Source organism: Drosophila teissieri, chromosome 3R, assembly GCF_016746235.2.
Source record: "Drosophila teissieri strain GT53w chromosome 3R, Prin_Dtei_1.1, whole genome shotgun sequence".
Lineage (NCBI taxonomy): Eukaryota > Metazoa > Arthropoda > Insecta > Diptera > Drosophilidae > Drosophila > Drosophila teissieri.
In genome coordinates this window covers 1,827,786-1,844,391 of record NC_053032.1, presented here as the reverse complement: position 1 = coordinate 1,844,391, position 16,606 = coordinate 1,827,786, and the positions used below count along the sequence as shown (strand labels likewise).

The following is a 16,606-nucleotide window of genomic DNA, read 5'->3' as shown; positions in this document are numbered from 1 at the left end:
AATGCAAGCAATTCTTTTTATCAGTTTAAATCTTTTTTTTTTTTATTTTTTTTTATTTATTAAGGCATACGGGGAAAACTTGGAGCCCCTTTGTGTCCTTCTTTTCTATTAATTCAGCCCATTTGGGCGCGCCGGCTAACTACAGTTAGCTTTTTCTATTTTACAATGATTTTACTACAATTACATAACAATCACAGATAACATATAGGAATTAAGATAAGCGTCAGCTTCTGCTGACCCTTGTCACAGGAGATCGGGATATGAGATCCCTCGGTTGTCTTCTGTTCAGCCTTCTTAGTGGGCGAGATCTGTTTAGAGCGCTGGCCAGCCGATTTCTGTGGCGCTCCAACCTGTCATGGTATCTGCTCGAGTGCTGGTTTATCTCGTTAAATACCGTTGCGAGTTTCAGGTCTCTGTGCAGGGTGGTGTTGCGCACAAACCACTCGCATCCGGTGATGAGTCTTGCGACCTTATTTTGTATAGCCTGAATCCTTTTGATTTGGCTGTCGCATGCCAAGCCCCAGATTTGGCACCCGTACTTCCAGTTTGGAGCTAAAATCTGTTTGTAGATTGTCAGCTTGTTGGATAGCGACAATTTACTGCGCGGACAAAGTAGCCAGTAGTGCTTTGCCACCTTAGCACGTAGGCGCGTTCTGATGTCGGTCACATGCTTGGCAAATGTGAGTCTGCGATCCAGAAGCACTCCAAGGTATTTTGCTGCGTTCGGCTGTGGTACAGGGGCTGCCTCGATGTAGACGGGCGGTGGCGTTCTCCGCTTTAAAGTATAGCAGCATTGTTGGATTTACTGCTATTGATGCCAATGTTCCAACGTCTTGCCCATTCCGAGAACCGATCTGCAAAGTCCTGTATACCATCGGCTGCGTCGTGCTCGCATCGTGACCTGTAGGTGACGCACACGTCATCGGCAAATGTGGCCAACATTGATCTCCCGTAAAGGCTTACATCCGGCTGCGGCATGTCGTGGCTATACAGGCAGTAGAGCAGGGGGCCGAGGACACTACCTTGTGGAACACCAGCTGCCACATTGTGCTCGGTGAAAATTGCTGAATGAAAGCGCACAGCGAACCTCTTTCCTTCCGGGTACGATTTTAGCAACCCAAAATATGGAGCAGGCAGCGTCTGCTTGATTTTTAGTTGAAGTCCAATGTGCCACACTCGATCAAACGCTTCTCGAAAGTCCAAGAAGAGGCTGTTGCAATATTCCTTGCTGTCGTAGGCAGTCAGAATTTGCTCGACGACCCGGTGGAGATGCTCGACAGTACAGTGGCCAGCACGAAACCCGAACTGGTGCTCAGGTGTACTCCCCTGGGCTTCCACAATCCTTACAATCTGGACAGCAATCAGTCTCACAAACACCTTCGAAATTGAAGGGAGTAGACTGATCGGCCGGTAGGAGGCGGGCTCCCTTTCCGGCTTGCCAGGTTTGTGGATCATGGAGATTATCCCGAGCTTCCACTGATAAGGGAAGTATTGCAACCTCACAATAGCGTTGAAGACCAACGGTAGAGGATCGCTTGACTGGGCAGGGCCTTCAATGTGGCGTTGCAGATGACGTCATGTCCTGGTGCTTTGTTGCTACTCTGGCGCACAATGACTTTGGCTACCTCGCAGGGTACAAACGGCGTGATTGGCCAGATCCATTTGAAGCGTTTGGTTCAACTGCTCCTAAGTTTCTTCAACCTGTTGCAGGCTGGCTCGCTCAGCGAGGTGCGCAGCGAATACCTCCGCTTGTCCCAAGTCGGTTCAATAGCGTCATCAAAATCCTGACCAGAGTTTAAGGTAGTGTTGAGGGGCAGTGTGGATTCTAGTTGCGATTGGAATACCTCCAGGTTAGTACGCATAGTGATAAGCCGCTCCATCTTAGGGTAGCATATTGCCCCCGCATCCAGCGTAATTACCAGAGGCAGGTGGTCGGAGCTAAGCTCAACAACCGCACTTATGTTAGCGTGTACCCTGGGGAGCGTCTACTGCCGTACGGGTATCTTTTTGGTCCTCCTGTTGCTAGCGAGTTCACCTCCGAGTTTAGGACGAGATTCGCTAGTGCAATGCCTCTTTGGTTGCTCCTTCCCGCACCCCAGAGCCAGTGGGACGCGTTCCAATCGCCCGCAACGATGAATTTCGTCTGAAACTCTTCCAAAATGTCCTTAAACTCGTCCGTAGTCCATGCAAATCTCGGTGGGCAGTAAACCGCTCCAAAGCTTATAGGACCAAGTGCCGTTTCAATAGCCGCCGGCGCGAGTTGCACCTTGTCAGTGGCTATTGGTGTTAGCGGGAAGTGGGCAAAATGCTGCTGTTTTAACAGATTAAGTTGCATTAACTCAAAATAAAATGCTCTCAAAAACGTCCTACCAATGAAAGGTGAACTAGTGGTTCTAGCAGCAACAACAATTATTTTTTTGTAAACACCTTAACTTAACCACGCAATTTCTCTTTCTAACTATCATTTGAATATGATGCATAATTTACTGTTTTCTGCGATTTTGATCTGCATATTGATGTGTCCAACTTGTGACAAGTGCACTCTTTAAATTTGCAATCATCTGATTTGTAATTTTCCAACCACAAAGTTTACATTTGTGCAGCTTCTTCTCTTTGCCAGCGATGTCATCATCGCTGCCCGCTGTTTTCTTTCCAGTGCCTTTAAGACGTCTGCTGTCCTCTTTGTTTCTCTTTTCGTTTGCTCTCTTCCCGCCGTTTCCTGTGCTGTTTATGAAATGAAATCATTGCCTTCTTTCATTCTCTCGTAGATCATAGTTGGGAGACTCATGATGTACTGATTTAAATCAATCGCCTCCAAATGCTGGCAATTCAATGCCAATTTTTTTTACTTGTTTTTACAATGCCAATTACATTCTGCCACAGTCCAGCATCTTGCGCCCACGAAAGACACTTGTCGGGTGGGTGTAATGTGTAGTTTTCCTTTTTTGGAGAGTCAGGGCTACAAAGACTGTCTAATACACAGTACGGACCTGCTCCAATTGATCGTTATTAAACTTTTCTTTCCAAATGCAATATTTTACTATTCCTTCTACCTGTTACATAAATTTCAATACAGATTTACTCTATTAAATTTCTAGGCCCGCAGATACCTAAATATGCCATTTCATTTTAATAGGTAAATTTAACCGTCCAATAATACTGAAAAAAAAAGAAGCAAATCAAGTGAACTGGTGGGAAATGAATGATTATTGCGACGACAGATTTTATACGGATATTTTGTCGGCATTACCATTGAGTAACTGCGAAAATGGAGTCGTCCTGTACGTGTTTAATGATAAATCGTTTCCGTCTGCTATGAGTTTTTTAGAAAAAACTGGGTATGTGTGCATATTGTAATTGTATATATGTCTATATTATTTTGATAACTCTTAATTTTAGGATTATTGGACTATATACAACATTTGTTTATTTAGTCTCCAGAATTATCCGATCTATAATATCAAATAAGCACAGGCGAATTATGTTTGAAGATTTGCCATATGTTGATCGAGTCCTAAAGTTGTGCACAGATATATATTTAGTTCGTGAAACACAGGAATATCGGCTTGAGGAGGATTTGTATGGAAAGCTTATATTTTTATATCGATCTCCAGAAACACTAATAAAATGGACGCGATTTAAAGAAGATATTTCAGATGCTGGTTCTAGTTCACAGCTAAGTATTCAACGAACTTAATCTGTAACTTAGGACGTGAAATGTATAAAAAATGCATATATGTTATATTCATTTTGTATTAAATAAATTCGAATTCTTTTGTTTGGCACACATGTTTATTATGGTCTTCTCTTAGGGTGCTTTTCGGTGGTTTCTAAACGAAACTGACTCATCTAGAAACAGTGCTTGTTCCACCAATATATTCAAACTCCATAATCTACTGTTATTTGACCGATACGTTCGGTATTTTCCACCCGCAGTAGCGTGACTACTGACTATTTCCCTAGAATCGAGCTTCGCAATCGACATGGCTACGCGGTTCCAAAAAGCATATATCACGAATTTTCTTTACGAAAATTTGAAAAAGGTTAATCTTTACTTATGATAAAAGGGAGATATCAAAATAAAGTTTAAAAAAATTGTAGTGCGTTTGATCGCAGTGCTGTTTGGTATTGTTTTTGTATGCACATAAACCGCGCTGTGCATCCGCTCTCTCACACAAAATTCAGAGTTCTAAGCGTGCTGACTGCGCTCTTGCGGTACATTTAACAGTTTTATTTTTATGTCTTTGTACAGTGCTCTAAATCTTAAAAACATGGAATTAAATGTCTGCTTCCAAATCAAATGCCGTCAGGTAAGAAAGCCTGAGCAGCCAAGAATTACTTGTTGGCTGTGTGATAAAATAATACACACTAAGCGCTCGAGTTTTAGCGGCCAAGCTAGTGATGATTGCAAACGAGATGAAATCGTTTATGCGCCAAACTAAAGGTGGCTTAAAAGGACTGATCAGCAGTTTTGGCATAGCTAGAGATAGTTTTCGTTAAGCTGATGCAGGTGTAGAAATGTGGGCGTGGCATCTTTGTTCGATTTGTAGGCGAGGGAAATGTTTTGCAAATCCAATGCTAATACTCAATTTAAAATTCTAATAAAAAATAAAAACTTTGGTGGCAAGAATAATTAGGTTTAGCTTTATTATGCTCCCGCCTTCGCCCTAAACTTACTTACACTAGACTTCAAATTTTTTCCTTCTTCACATGCCAACAATAAACAACAAACAATAAACAATGACCGACAATATGGGTTCAGCCAACACCGGCCCCGTTGAACGCCTCCACGGCTTCAACAAATCGGCAGCGGCGCCAGCTTGTGGATCGCCATCGACGACCCTGACCTTGCCGTCCTCTCCTGCGTGCGTCGCGACGATCCTTCCCAGGAGCCACTGTTGAGGCAGCAGGTTGTCCTCTGCCACGACGACGAGTTTGCCCTCCTCGACGTTGGCCTTCTCCTCGTGCCACTTGCCCCGAACCTGAAGGCCCAGGACATATTCCCGGGACCATCGCCGCCAGAACGTTTGCCTGACTGACGAGACAAGCCGCCATCGCCGCAACTGAAATTCAACTGAGACCCGCCTGGTCCGGGGTCCGGAGTGCTGGTGCTGCGATGAGCGGCCCGCCTGTCATCAGGTGCCCGGGAGTTAGCGCCTCTCCGTCGCTTGGGTCCTGGATGAGCGCTCCGAGGGGCCGCGAGTTCATAGTGGCCTCGATCCCGACGAGGACTGTTGCCAGCTCTTAGGCGTTAAGAAGTGCGCTGCCCACCGCTCGTAGGAGTAGGTGCTTTGCAGTTTTCACACCTGCCTCCCATAGTCCGCCCATGTGCGGAGCCCGAGGGGGTGTGAACGCAAATTCGCATCCGCTTTTTGATGCGAACTCGCGAATTGCGTCCGCCTGCTCCTCGATCCGATCGCGAAGAGCCAGGAAGAGGCGACTCGCTCCGACGAAGTTCGTCGCGTTGTCGCAGTGCTTCGTCTGCGGACATCCTCGTCGACCAATGAATCTTTGAAAAGCCAATGGAAAAGAATCAGTACTTAGATCTGAGACAATCTCTAAGTGAACCGCCTTGGACGCAAAGCAAACAAATAAGGTAACGTAGGACTTATACGGGGGCCTTCCTCGAATTTTTAATGTCGTATAGACAGGGCCACAAAAATCAACGCCACATATCGCAAATGGGCGGAGAGCACGGAGTCTATCTGCGGGTAGATTTCCCATAATTTGTGTCATCAGTCGAGGCTTGCATTTGAAGCAGCGCACACATGATCGAACTGTCTGACTGCAGAGTTCCTGAGCGTTTACGGTCCAAATACGCTGTCGTAGGATGCTCACAAGTGCTCGAGAGCCGACATGAAAATTGGAATGGTGCAAATGCCGGACGTAGCTCTGCACAAACTGCGAGCGTTTCGTCAACAGCAAGGGAAACTTGACATCATATGATATAGGAGCGTTAGCCAGTCGCCCCCCAACTCGCAACAACGAAAAGTTGCACCAAGTGCCTGTATCTTCATGGATGAATGGGTTCAATCGCTGAAGACTTGGGCCGACCATGGAGCCTTTACGAACCTTTTCCATTTCTACTTGATACTCGTGCTTTTGTAATACTTCGATAATCTTATGAAATGCTTCATTATATTCAGTCGGTGACAGAGTTTCTTCGAAATCTACACTGTCTTTGCATTTTTTTATAAAGCGGAACATATAAGCGAACACTCTAAGCAGTTTGAGGTGTGGCGAAAACCAGCAAATCGGAAGTTTGCACAGCAGCGGTCAGCCCGACCACAGTCTCTTCCTAGCTTCCTGACGCAAGATTTCCTCATCCGGAAATCGGAAGTTTGCACAGCAGCGGTCAGCCCGACCACAGTCTCTTCCTAGCTTCCTGACGCAAGATTTCCTCATCCGGCTCGAAATGCGCATTTTTGGGCCAGTTTTCTTCTTCGTCCTTCAGAAATGGTGGGCGAGTGAACCAGATCGACTGCCCTATCTCGTCGACGTCACAACCTCTCGAAACGATATCTGCTGGGTTCTGCTTTGTGGGAACATGCCGCCATGTAGCTGCTCCTGACCATTCTTGAATCTCCGCTACCCTGTTCGAAACGAATGTCGACAACGAAGATGGATGAGATCGAATCCAGTGAAGAGTAACTTCAGAGTCCGACCAGTATACAATTCGTTTAATAGGGACTTTTAATAAGGGATCTGTGAGATCTGCGAGAAGGTGAGCGGCACATAACTCAAGCCTTAGGAGCGTTTTGGTCTTGAGCGGCGCTACTTTTGACTTTGAAGTCAACAACGATAATTGAAAACCTTCGGCAGTTTGGCTACGAACATAGACGCAAGCTCCATAAGCTCTCATGGAGGCGTCGGCAAAGGCATGTAGCTGTACCGGTGACAATGGGTCGGTTTGCACGAACCGAGGAATCGATATCTTACCCAGTTGAGACAGAGTGCTTTTTAGCTGTTCCAAATGCATCGGAATTGACTCATCCCAATCTAACTTATTAAGCCAGAGTTCCTGCAATAGGATCTTTCCTTTAATCAAAATGGGAGATCGACTTTAAGATCCAGAAATCGAACGAGAACTCACTTACATTTATTCGCGACTTCACCACTGTGTGTACCTTTTTTTTGACTTGAGAATTGGACTCGCCAATACCAAGTAAGTTGATACACGACTCCTCTCTACGAATCTGTAAGCGGTTCGCCAGTTCTTCTGTTATAAAATTTGTTTGAGACCCAGAGTCCAGCAGAGCTCGGGCTAAAACGTATTCCCAGTTTCTCGTACGGACGCTTACGATTGACGTAGCCAAAATCACCCTGTCCAAGGACGTGGCATGCATAACATGTGACGTGGAAGGCTGATCTTGGTTAAAAGTAGGAGACATGGTCTCTGGCGGGGGTGTCAGTGCTAAACTGTTCTCAGGCACTGTATATCTATGAAGCAGAATATGGTGTGAGCGGTCACAAGCTCGACACTTTTTGCCTTTGCATTTCGAAACAGTGTGGCCTTTTCGCAGACAATTAATACATAAGGAGGCAGACTTAACAAACTCGAACCTTTGCATTACAGAGAGACGCCCAAACGGGCTACAATTCTGTAGCAAATGATCTGCTGCATTGCATTAGCTACAAGTTTGCTGAGGCTTGCTGTTGGAGAAAGAACACGAAAATGAGCTACGATTATGTGGCTTGCTCGACACAATTTTATCTTGCTTCGGCTTTGTCGATTCTTCAGCTGATAAATGCTGATATCGGCGATTTAACATTTTTTCAAAATCGGCCAAAAGCGGCAAAGTCTCATAATCGAGCTGTTCCTCCCATTTTTGTTTGGTCACTGGGTCGACTCTATTCAATACCAAATATATCAACATTGCATTCGAAATTTTTGTATCATCTCCTATCGATAACAGAGAACCATAAATCGAAGAAACAGTATCGATAAGGTTTCTCAAGGAGGAAGCGGACTGATGCGATATTTTAGGCAGGCTAAACAATGTTGATATATTATTCATAAAGATGAGGCATTCGTTATCGTAAACCTTTTTTAAACTGGCTAATGCCTTTTCGTAATTGCTCTCGGTGACTTGGTAAGCTTTAATTGTTCCTAAAGCTTCACCAGACATGAAATTAAATGGTTAAATTTTTCGATAACTGGAATGAACCAAAGTTTCGAAAAGGCTGATGATATTTTTGAACTCCGAATAATCTCCACTGAATTTTGGCATTGCCAAATTCGGAAGTCGCGCACGAGTTGGAGCTACAGCAGCTGGTCCCGGAGCTTCGCTGACGCTTGCTACCTTCAAGGCAGACAACAGGGACATTATTTTTGCCTTGGTCACTATACAAAGTTCTTCCAACTCGTCGCCAAATTCATCACTACAATCTATGTCTTCTATCTGTTCTTGTAATTGATTTGCCTTACTAATTGAAGCATTTAAGTTTTCTAGTCGACATTTCAATTCTTCCTCTAATCGGCGAATTGTTCTGACCCGACTTTGGAGCTTGATTTTCAGCTCTTCCAGAATCGATTTATTTTTGGTTTCTAGGCTCATTTTAAAATTTAAATTAAATATTTAAATTAAATTAATTAAATATTATTTCCGAATTAAATAAATAAATGGCCGAAACAAATTATCTCAAATCAGACCGACAATATAATTTAATAACCTTCGAATCAATAATTAGAAATTTATTAAACCAAAAAAATCGGTTATTTCATAAATTATTAATTTATTGTTCGAAATGTATATTAATGTATATAATGTATATTTTTCTGATGAGAACAACGAAAACAAATTATTTAAATTGAAATTCAAGTCACGCAGTATCAATTAATAGTGGGTGCGAAATTACGCCGAAAAGGGTATACCCGCAGAATACAGGGTAGAGCGTCGCTTGACGGTCCGCTAATCTAAGCGCGCCAACGAAAGGGGCCAAACAACAACAACGCAGGTAACGGTGCAAAAGCGAAGCGAAAACGAAAAGTTCACCGCTGCAGTTCCTAGTATATAAGGCTGTCTTGGTACGTACATATGTGCCAAGAACTGAAAGCGAGGTGCAATATTTCAGAACAAGACAATAAAAATTAAATTTGTCTATAACTCTAACTTTCAATTTTTTGCACAAATACCTCTGATTTCCGAATGCTAATTTTAGCGGCCACTTTCCTTAATCTTCTATTTAACATATTATATATAATATGTTCTTAGGCCTAGCTTAACAGAGGTTGGCGAAGACGGGGCGAATTCGCAAAGAGCGAGAGAGAGCTTTATTATGCTCCCGCCTTCGCACTAAACTAACTTACACTAGTCTTCAAATTTTTTCCTTCTTCACATGCCAATAATAAACAACAAACAATAAACAATGACCGACAATATGGGTTCAGCCGACAAACGCTATAGTCGAGTTCCCCGACTTTCTGATACCCGTTACTCAGCTAGTGGAAGTGTGAAGGAGAGTCTTCATCACTAACAGTTTTTGACGGTTTGTGGGCGTTAGAGTGGGCGTGGCAAAAGATTTTTTATCAAATCGATAAAAATTTACAAGACTAATACAAAAATGAAAAAATATTAAAACATTTTTCAAAAGTGTGGGCGTGGCAGTTTTGGACGGTTTGTGGGCGTTAGGGTGGGCGTGGCAACATGAATCGACAAACTTGCGCTGCGTCTATGTCCCTGGAGTCTGTATGCTTAATCTCAACTTTCTAGCTTATGTAGTTCCTGAGATCTCGACGTTCATACGCACGGACAGACAGACGAACAGACTGACGGACAGACGGACGGACAGACGGAAATGGCCAGATCGACTCGGCTATTGATCCTGATCAAAAATATATATACTCTACTGGTCGGAAGCGCTTCCTTCTGCCTGTTACATACTTTTCAACGAATCTAGTATACCATACCCTTTTACTCTACGAGTAACGGGTATAAAAATATATATATAACTAGTGGGCACTATGCGCTTCGCCGCATACAGTCTTAAAATTCAATGAAAAATTCCTTAATGCATTTATTTTATTTGAAATTGTTATTTACAAAAAATTTGGATAAACTTGTCCATTTGGAGCGAATACAAATAAAGAGTTTGGAATGCCAACTCTTGAACAGGCTACGTATAGCTGCCCTTGAGAAAAACACGGCTCTTCCAAATTCAACCCGCATACGTGAAGCGTTTGTCCTTGTGCCTTATTGATGGACATGGCAAATAATAGACGCGCTGGGAATTTCAGTCGCTTAAATTCAAACGGCATGTCTGTTGGTATCAACGGAATACGCAGTATCAGGATATGGTAATAATGAGCCAGCGCGGTTGTAAATCTGACCCTGAATCTGTAATATGTGAGACGAAGAAGGAAGAAGAAGGAGGAGAAAGAAGAAGGAGGATGAAGAAGAAGAAGAAGAAGAAGAAGGAAGAAGAACTAATCACCTTGAACGTCGGCATAAAATTGTCTCTTACAATTTTTGTCGCACCAAAAGAAGACATTTGAAATGATGCTGTAACGAACTGATTTTCTTATTTCTGCTCGCTACGAAATGCAACGGCTAGCTCAGAGATTTTGTTTGTTCGTCCCACCAAATTTATGATTTGTGTGATTGCCCGACCAAGAAGAAGACAGATTCTCAGATTTAAACCACTTTTATTTAGCGTCACTTGCTGAACAGGATTCGGTGATTCTCGCCGCTGGATGCACGTCGTTGCTCCCTCGTCGTCCTTCCGTCGTACGCCTGCGTCGCTGCCGACGGGGATCCGTACCGGCTCGCCTGGGGCTTAGAATGTTATGGGGCAGGGTGTATCGTCCGCGAGCTAAGCTAGCGCTATACTCCACTGACTCCACCGTCCCTTCCTGCGTGTGCCAGGCACTTGTTGCCCTCGCCGAAGGATAACCTGCGGGCTCGACCGGGGCTTAGGATGTTATGGGGCAGGGTGTATCGTCCGCGAGTTAAGCTAGCGCTCCTCTCCGAACCACCGGTGCGACCACTGACTCCACCGTCCCTTTTTGACCGCGCTAGGTCCTTGCCGAAGGATAACCGGCGGGCTCGACCGGGGCTTAGGATGTTATGGGGCAGGGTGTATTGTCCGCGAGTTAAGCGACCTCTGACTCCACCGTCCCTTTCCGACCACGTCCGACTAGGTCCTTGTGTTTGCTCGTCCTTCGCCGATCTTCACGTGCGGCGATCCACTCTGGATGCCCGCTTGACGCACTTGTGTTCCCGTTGTTTCACCGTCACTCGGTATCGACTCTTCGCGTACTTCTTAACTGACCGTATGGCTGTATGGCCCTCGCGTACTTCTTCTTGACTGTCCCGAGCTGCGCCGGCGCCGTCCCTTATATCGGCTGCGGGAATCCCGTTATTTCCCTTTTTGAACACGGTCCAAGGTCATACAAGGTCCAAAACATGTCCCGTTAGTTCACGGTGTGTCCTCTTTGTGCTTGTCCGAAGTACGCACCGTTACCGTTCGACCTTTGTGCCCTTGGCTGGCTTGAGTCCAAGGTCCAGCGCGGTACCGTTAATTCACGGTCTCTCCGCTTTGCCGGGGTCTTTGGGTCTATTATTTACCGTTTGACCTGACCGCCCTTGACTCCTCTCGCATTCCAGCCGTCTTCGCTGTTGCTACGCCGATCTCCTGCACCCGGAGTGGGGAGTTTTAAGACTCCTCACAATGCATTGTATTCTTGAATATGAGACGTTGTGCGTCGACGTTGATACCATTCCAAAAATCAGCGAACGTAGTGGATCGGCTGTACTACAATGTGCACATCCCACCGTCATTCCACCAATACAGCCATATGCACTGTAATCAATCGCACTATCGTAATTAAAAGCAGCAAGAACCGTTTGCTGCAAAACACGAACTCCCGCTCGCATTGGCCGATTTCGAGGTGGCTGCCTATCAAGAGATCGATTGGTGAGTTTCGATTTCGTGCATATCGATCTCTTCTATCTGCATTAATTTGTGCACGCCCTTCCTCACTTTAAAGTATAATCATTACGTGTACGGCGACTAATATTAGTACGCCTTGGTCGTGGCATTTTATAAGCTGTATGATGAAATTTAAGGCACGACTAACACTATAAAGATATGATGCAAAATACTTACATGGAATACGAATTCCAAATAAAATATCTAATTTGATTTCCAAAAGCACAAAATTGAATGAAAGAGAATAGCACTCTAGAACTAACTGAGCAGAGAAAAATGACATCCTATATTTCAGAAATTGCCCTGCAGCTTAAATTAATGAAATTTTAGATTCAATAAAGTGGTAAGTTGAACTGTGTAAATGATGTGTGAATTGGAGTGGGCGGAATTGTTGTCCAAGATAATTTGACTTCTGACGTGGTTGTTGTTGCGGCTGCTGCTGCTAGTTCCTCCAGAAATGAAAAGTCACGGGATCGACTTAAGTTTCGCACTTTATTACAACACTTGTAAATTAAGACTAACTTAAAACTAACATTGGGAATACCGCGGGACCGCGGAGTGGTGAATACCTTGCGGGAAGGAGGGAGAGCGAGAGGAGAGAAGGAGAGCGCGAGGAGAGAAGGAGAGCGCGAGCAGCGGTGCTTGCGAGCCGTGGAGGAGCTTTGAGTACAAGCATTGGCCGCTTACACTGCCGCTCAACTGTTTGCGCCCTTCTGGCGTGAACATTATCCCCCTCCTTGCGTAGGCAAAGGTATCCCTGGCCGGCTAGACAGCAGGATCGGCCTCTTCACTCCGTGCACGCTCCAGAAACGGTCCATCCGAACACCGTGTTCTGCGCGACGGGCAACCAATCCTCAATCTTTAGGAACCCCGGTTGGATCAGATTGGCATATACATCTGATCCCAACACGGAGATGGTGGCCGGCCGGTGGAAGCGCTCGTCCGCGAGACGAACACCGTCAAACTTGGCCCTTGCGGCGTCGCTCAGAGCTCGGATGGTTGTCCGGGTCCTTAGGCTGGGTTCGATCTTCAGGACGACGTTGAGTCGGAAGGTGCTTGTTCGGGACCGGAGTGTCACCGAGGAGACCTCGTCGTCTCCCAGCCGTGTGATGGGCAGCCGGAACGCAGCCGCCAACGACCGGTCGATGCTGCTCACCGGCATGCACGGGTCGATCATGGCCCCGGTCTCGAAAGTCTTCGAGCCCGTGTCCAGCACGACGACGGCTGTAGGCAGGATGGGGACAGCCCTCTGCTGCCCCGTTGCCACCGACGGAGACGCGACGGAGACCGTCGGACGCGGGCGATTGTTGGCGACTGGGGCTGGTGGCGGAGTGCGGGAAATCCGGACCGGACGAGGTGCAGCGGGATGGCGCTCTCTGCGCGTCGGAGCTGGTAGCGCTGCCGGGGTCGGAGCGGGGAGGACCTCGTGCATGTGGAGTAGAGTGTGGTGGTCTCCTCCACACTTCTTGCATCCGTCTTGGCTGCGGCAGTCTCCTCCTGAGTGCTGATGGGCGAGGCAGTTCGAGCAGTACTTATTAATAAGTACTGCCCGAAGGCACTTTTCAGCGCTCAGTTTGTGGAACCTCTTGCACTTCCGAAGAGGATGGATTCCAGAGCAGACTCGGCAGCGGTAGGATTTAATACCTCGAGTACGTCTGCTCTCCAACGACTGGGTGGCACGAGGACGAGGAGCCATTATTGTAGGAAGTGAGTAGTAAGTCTGCCAATAAAAGAAATAAAAAGCTTAGTATGAGCCGACTACTATTTGGGCCCCGGAATGGGGGAAGTGCCCTAATCCCTAGGAACGGAGGACTCTTTGTCCTCCATCGGTAGAAGAATAACCTTGTGGACAGGGCGTTTTATGGTGCCGCGAGACGTACGGATCTCAACGACTCGAATGCGGTCGTCGGCTCCTGGAAAGGCAGAAACGATTCTGCCGAGCCGCCATTCGTTCGGTGGTAGATTGTCCTCCTTTACAACTACCATATCGTCGGCTTGGAGGTTCCTGGTCGGAAATTGCCATTTGTTTCGTTTATGGAGTTCTTTAAGATACTCCTCTTTCCACCGTGCACTAAACTGCTGATGTTGTGCCTTGAGGTGTTGCCATCGATTTATTATCGACTTGGCTTCGCCCTTTATCTCGGGTTCCGCCGTGGAAAGCAACGGCCCTCCAATAAGGAAATGGCCTGGTGTGAGGGCCAGCAAATCTGAGGGATTTTCGGACATAGGGAAGAGGGGTCTAGAGTTGAGGCAAGCCTCAATCTTAGCGAGAAGCGTCGCCAGCTCCTCAAATGTATATTTGCGGGCTGACGTCGATTTAAGGAACAGGGTTTTGAAGCTTTTCACCCCTGGCTTCCCACAAAGCTAGCCCTGATGGCATACAGTCCTGATGGCATCATCGACCTGGTAGCTGAGGTCCTGAATCAATGCCCCCCAAAGGTCTTACCATTATCCGAATGACCCGCTGAGGACAACCGCGCCTCGCTACGAAACGAGCAAAGGCCGCTTGAAATTTCTCGGTTGTTAGATCGGAAGTGGGTTCCAAATGGAAAGCCTTCGTGGAAAAACACACAAACACACAAACATATCCCTTCGTTATGAGACACGCTCTCCCTGTATAATTTTTTATTTCGAAAGGGCCGGCATAGTCTACACCCGTGTAGGTGAACGCCCTCGAGAAGGAGACTCTATCTGTCGGGAAATCGCCCATCAGCTGTGTTTGGACTTCAAAGAGACTCTCTTCTTGTAAATCGTGCACGGATTGACCACAGCCTTCACCAGATTCTTGATTTTAGGAATCCAATACTTCGATCGGATCAGGCGTACAATCAATTGACTACCGCCATGAAGAGTAATCTGGTGGGTAAATTGGACGATGAGGCGCGACAGTCTACAGTCATAGGGGAGAATAATCGGATGACGTTCATCATATTGCAGAGTTTTGGAGGCAGTGAGACGGCCGCACGCCCTTAAAAGGCCGTGTTGGTCAATGAACGGGAACCAATTCACCAAAGGACTTGACACTGGGAGAGGCCTTTTCTCGGTCAGATGCTGAAGCGCTTGGCCATATGCTCTGCGCTGCGCAATGGAGGTCAGAGTTCGTTCTGCCTCTCGGATCTCTTCACTTGTAGGGCGTGAGTTGGGCAAGAACGAACCTTTGCGGCAGCGTTTAAGGAAGCGTTGAACATAGACCAGAACTCGCAGGGCCTGGTCCAATTTGGAGAAACGTTCGAGAAAGTCGATGGACGGGGCCTTGACAAAATGCACTTTGACCGCGCGCTGCTCTAGCTCTGTCACTGGAAGAATGTCGCTTTGTGCTGGCCATAGCTCTCGTGGCCCTTGCAGCCATTCTGGTCCGTGCCACCAGAGATGGTTTTCTGCCAATTCATGTAGGGATACGCCTCGACTGGCTAGATCGGCGGAGTTTTGTTCTGAGCGAACGTGTGCCCAACAGTCGACTGGCGTCGCCTGCGTGATCTTGGCAACTCTGTTGGCCACAAATGTGGTCCAGTTGCACGCAGGCTTTCGTAGCCAGGCTAAGACGATTGTGGAATCTGTCCAGCAGAGGATATCTGAACTGGCGGAGGGCATGTGCGGAAGGATTGCTGTCACCATTTCGGTTAACAGCACGGCACCACAGAGCTCTAGCCGAGGAAGGGAGACGGTTTTTACCGGGGCCACTCGTGTTTTGGCTGTAAGCAGGCGAGTCAGGATCTTTTGCCCCATCTCGACGCGGATGTATATAGCCGCTCCATAGGCTCTCTGAGACGCGTCACAGAAACCGTGGTGCTCTATGATTACCTCAGGCTGGTACCAGATCCATCTCGGAACGCGGATCTGGTTGAGGTCGGAATACTCGTCTAAAAACGATTGCCACCGCTGACTCATTTCAGTGGGAAGCTTATCGTCCCAGCCTAAGTTCTGCAACCAAATCTCCTGCATGAACATTTTTGAACGGATTATGAACGGCGCGAGCCACCCGGCAGGATCGAACAACCTAGCGATTTGGGACAAAACTTCTCGCTTTGTATAGGAGGGTTCCACAACTATTTCGGGGGGAACGAAATAGAATTCGTCGGACTTTGCCCTCCACCGAATACCGAGCGTCTTGGCCGTGCTTACGGCATCGATGTCGAGGATCTCGCTATGAAGGAGGTGTTCGGCCGGGACGTCTTTAAGGACGCTTTTGTTGTTCGAGGTCCACTTTCTTAGCGGAAACCCGGAGGCACTTAGGGCTGCTTGCAACTCTCGAATCGAACTTTGGGCTTCGTTTACGGAATTCGCCCCTGCCAGAACGTCGTCGACGTACATGTGCTGCTGGATGATGCGGCTGGCATTTGGAAATGGCACTTGGATATCCTCTGCCAGCTGTTGCAAGACTCGAATGGCGAAGAAGGGGGCGCAGCTGACCCCGAAGGTAACTGTTTTTAGTTCAAAGTCTCGGATATCTCCTTCCTGGTTTCGGAACAGAATTCTTTGAAACGGGGTATGTTTTGGATCGACCCAGATTTGACGATACATTTTCGTAATGTCTGCACTGAAGACGTATTGAAAATAACGCCATTTCAGGACCTGGATCGTTAGATCGGATTGTAGGACTGGACCAGCATGAAGGATATCTTTTAAGCTGGTCCCATTTGCCGACGGACTTAAAGCGTTGAATACAACGCGAAGC

At 46.7% G+C, this 16,606-nt stretch overlaps 1 protein-coding gene across 1 annotated transcript in view; it reads left to right on the top strand.

Moving 5' to 3' along the window:
* The window catches only part of LOC122621349 (piezo-type mechanosensitive ion channel component), an 831,372-nt gene extending 827,668 nt beyond the window's left edge, over window positions 1-3,704 (top strand). The window contains exons 19-20 of the mRNA XM_043799189.1: window positions 3,137-3,338; window positions 3,400-3,704. Coding sequence (XP_043655124.1) covers window positions 3,137-3,338; window positions 3,400-3,697 — 500 coding nt within the window. The 3' untranslated portion in view covers window positions 3,698-3,704. The remainder of the gene's footprint in view (window positions 1-3,136; window positions 3,339-3,399) is intronic.
* The last annotated feature ends 12,902 nt before the right edge of the window (window positions 3,705-16,606 follow it).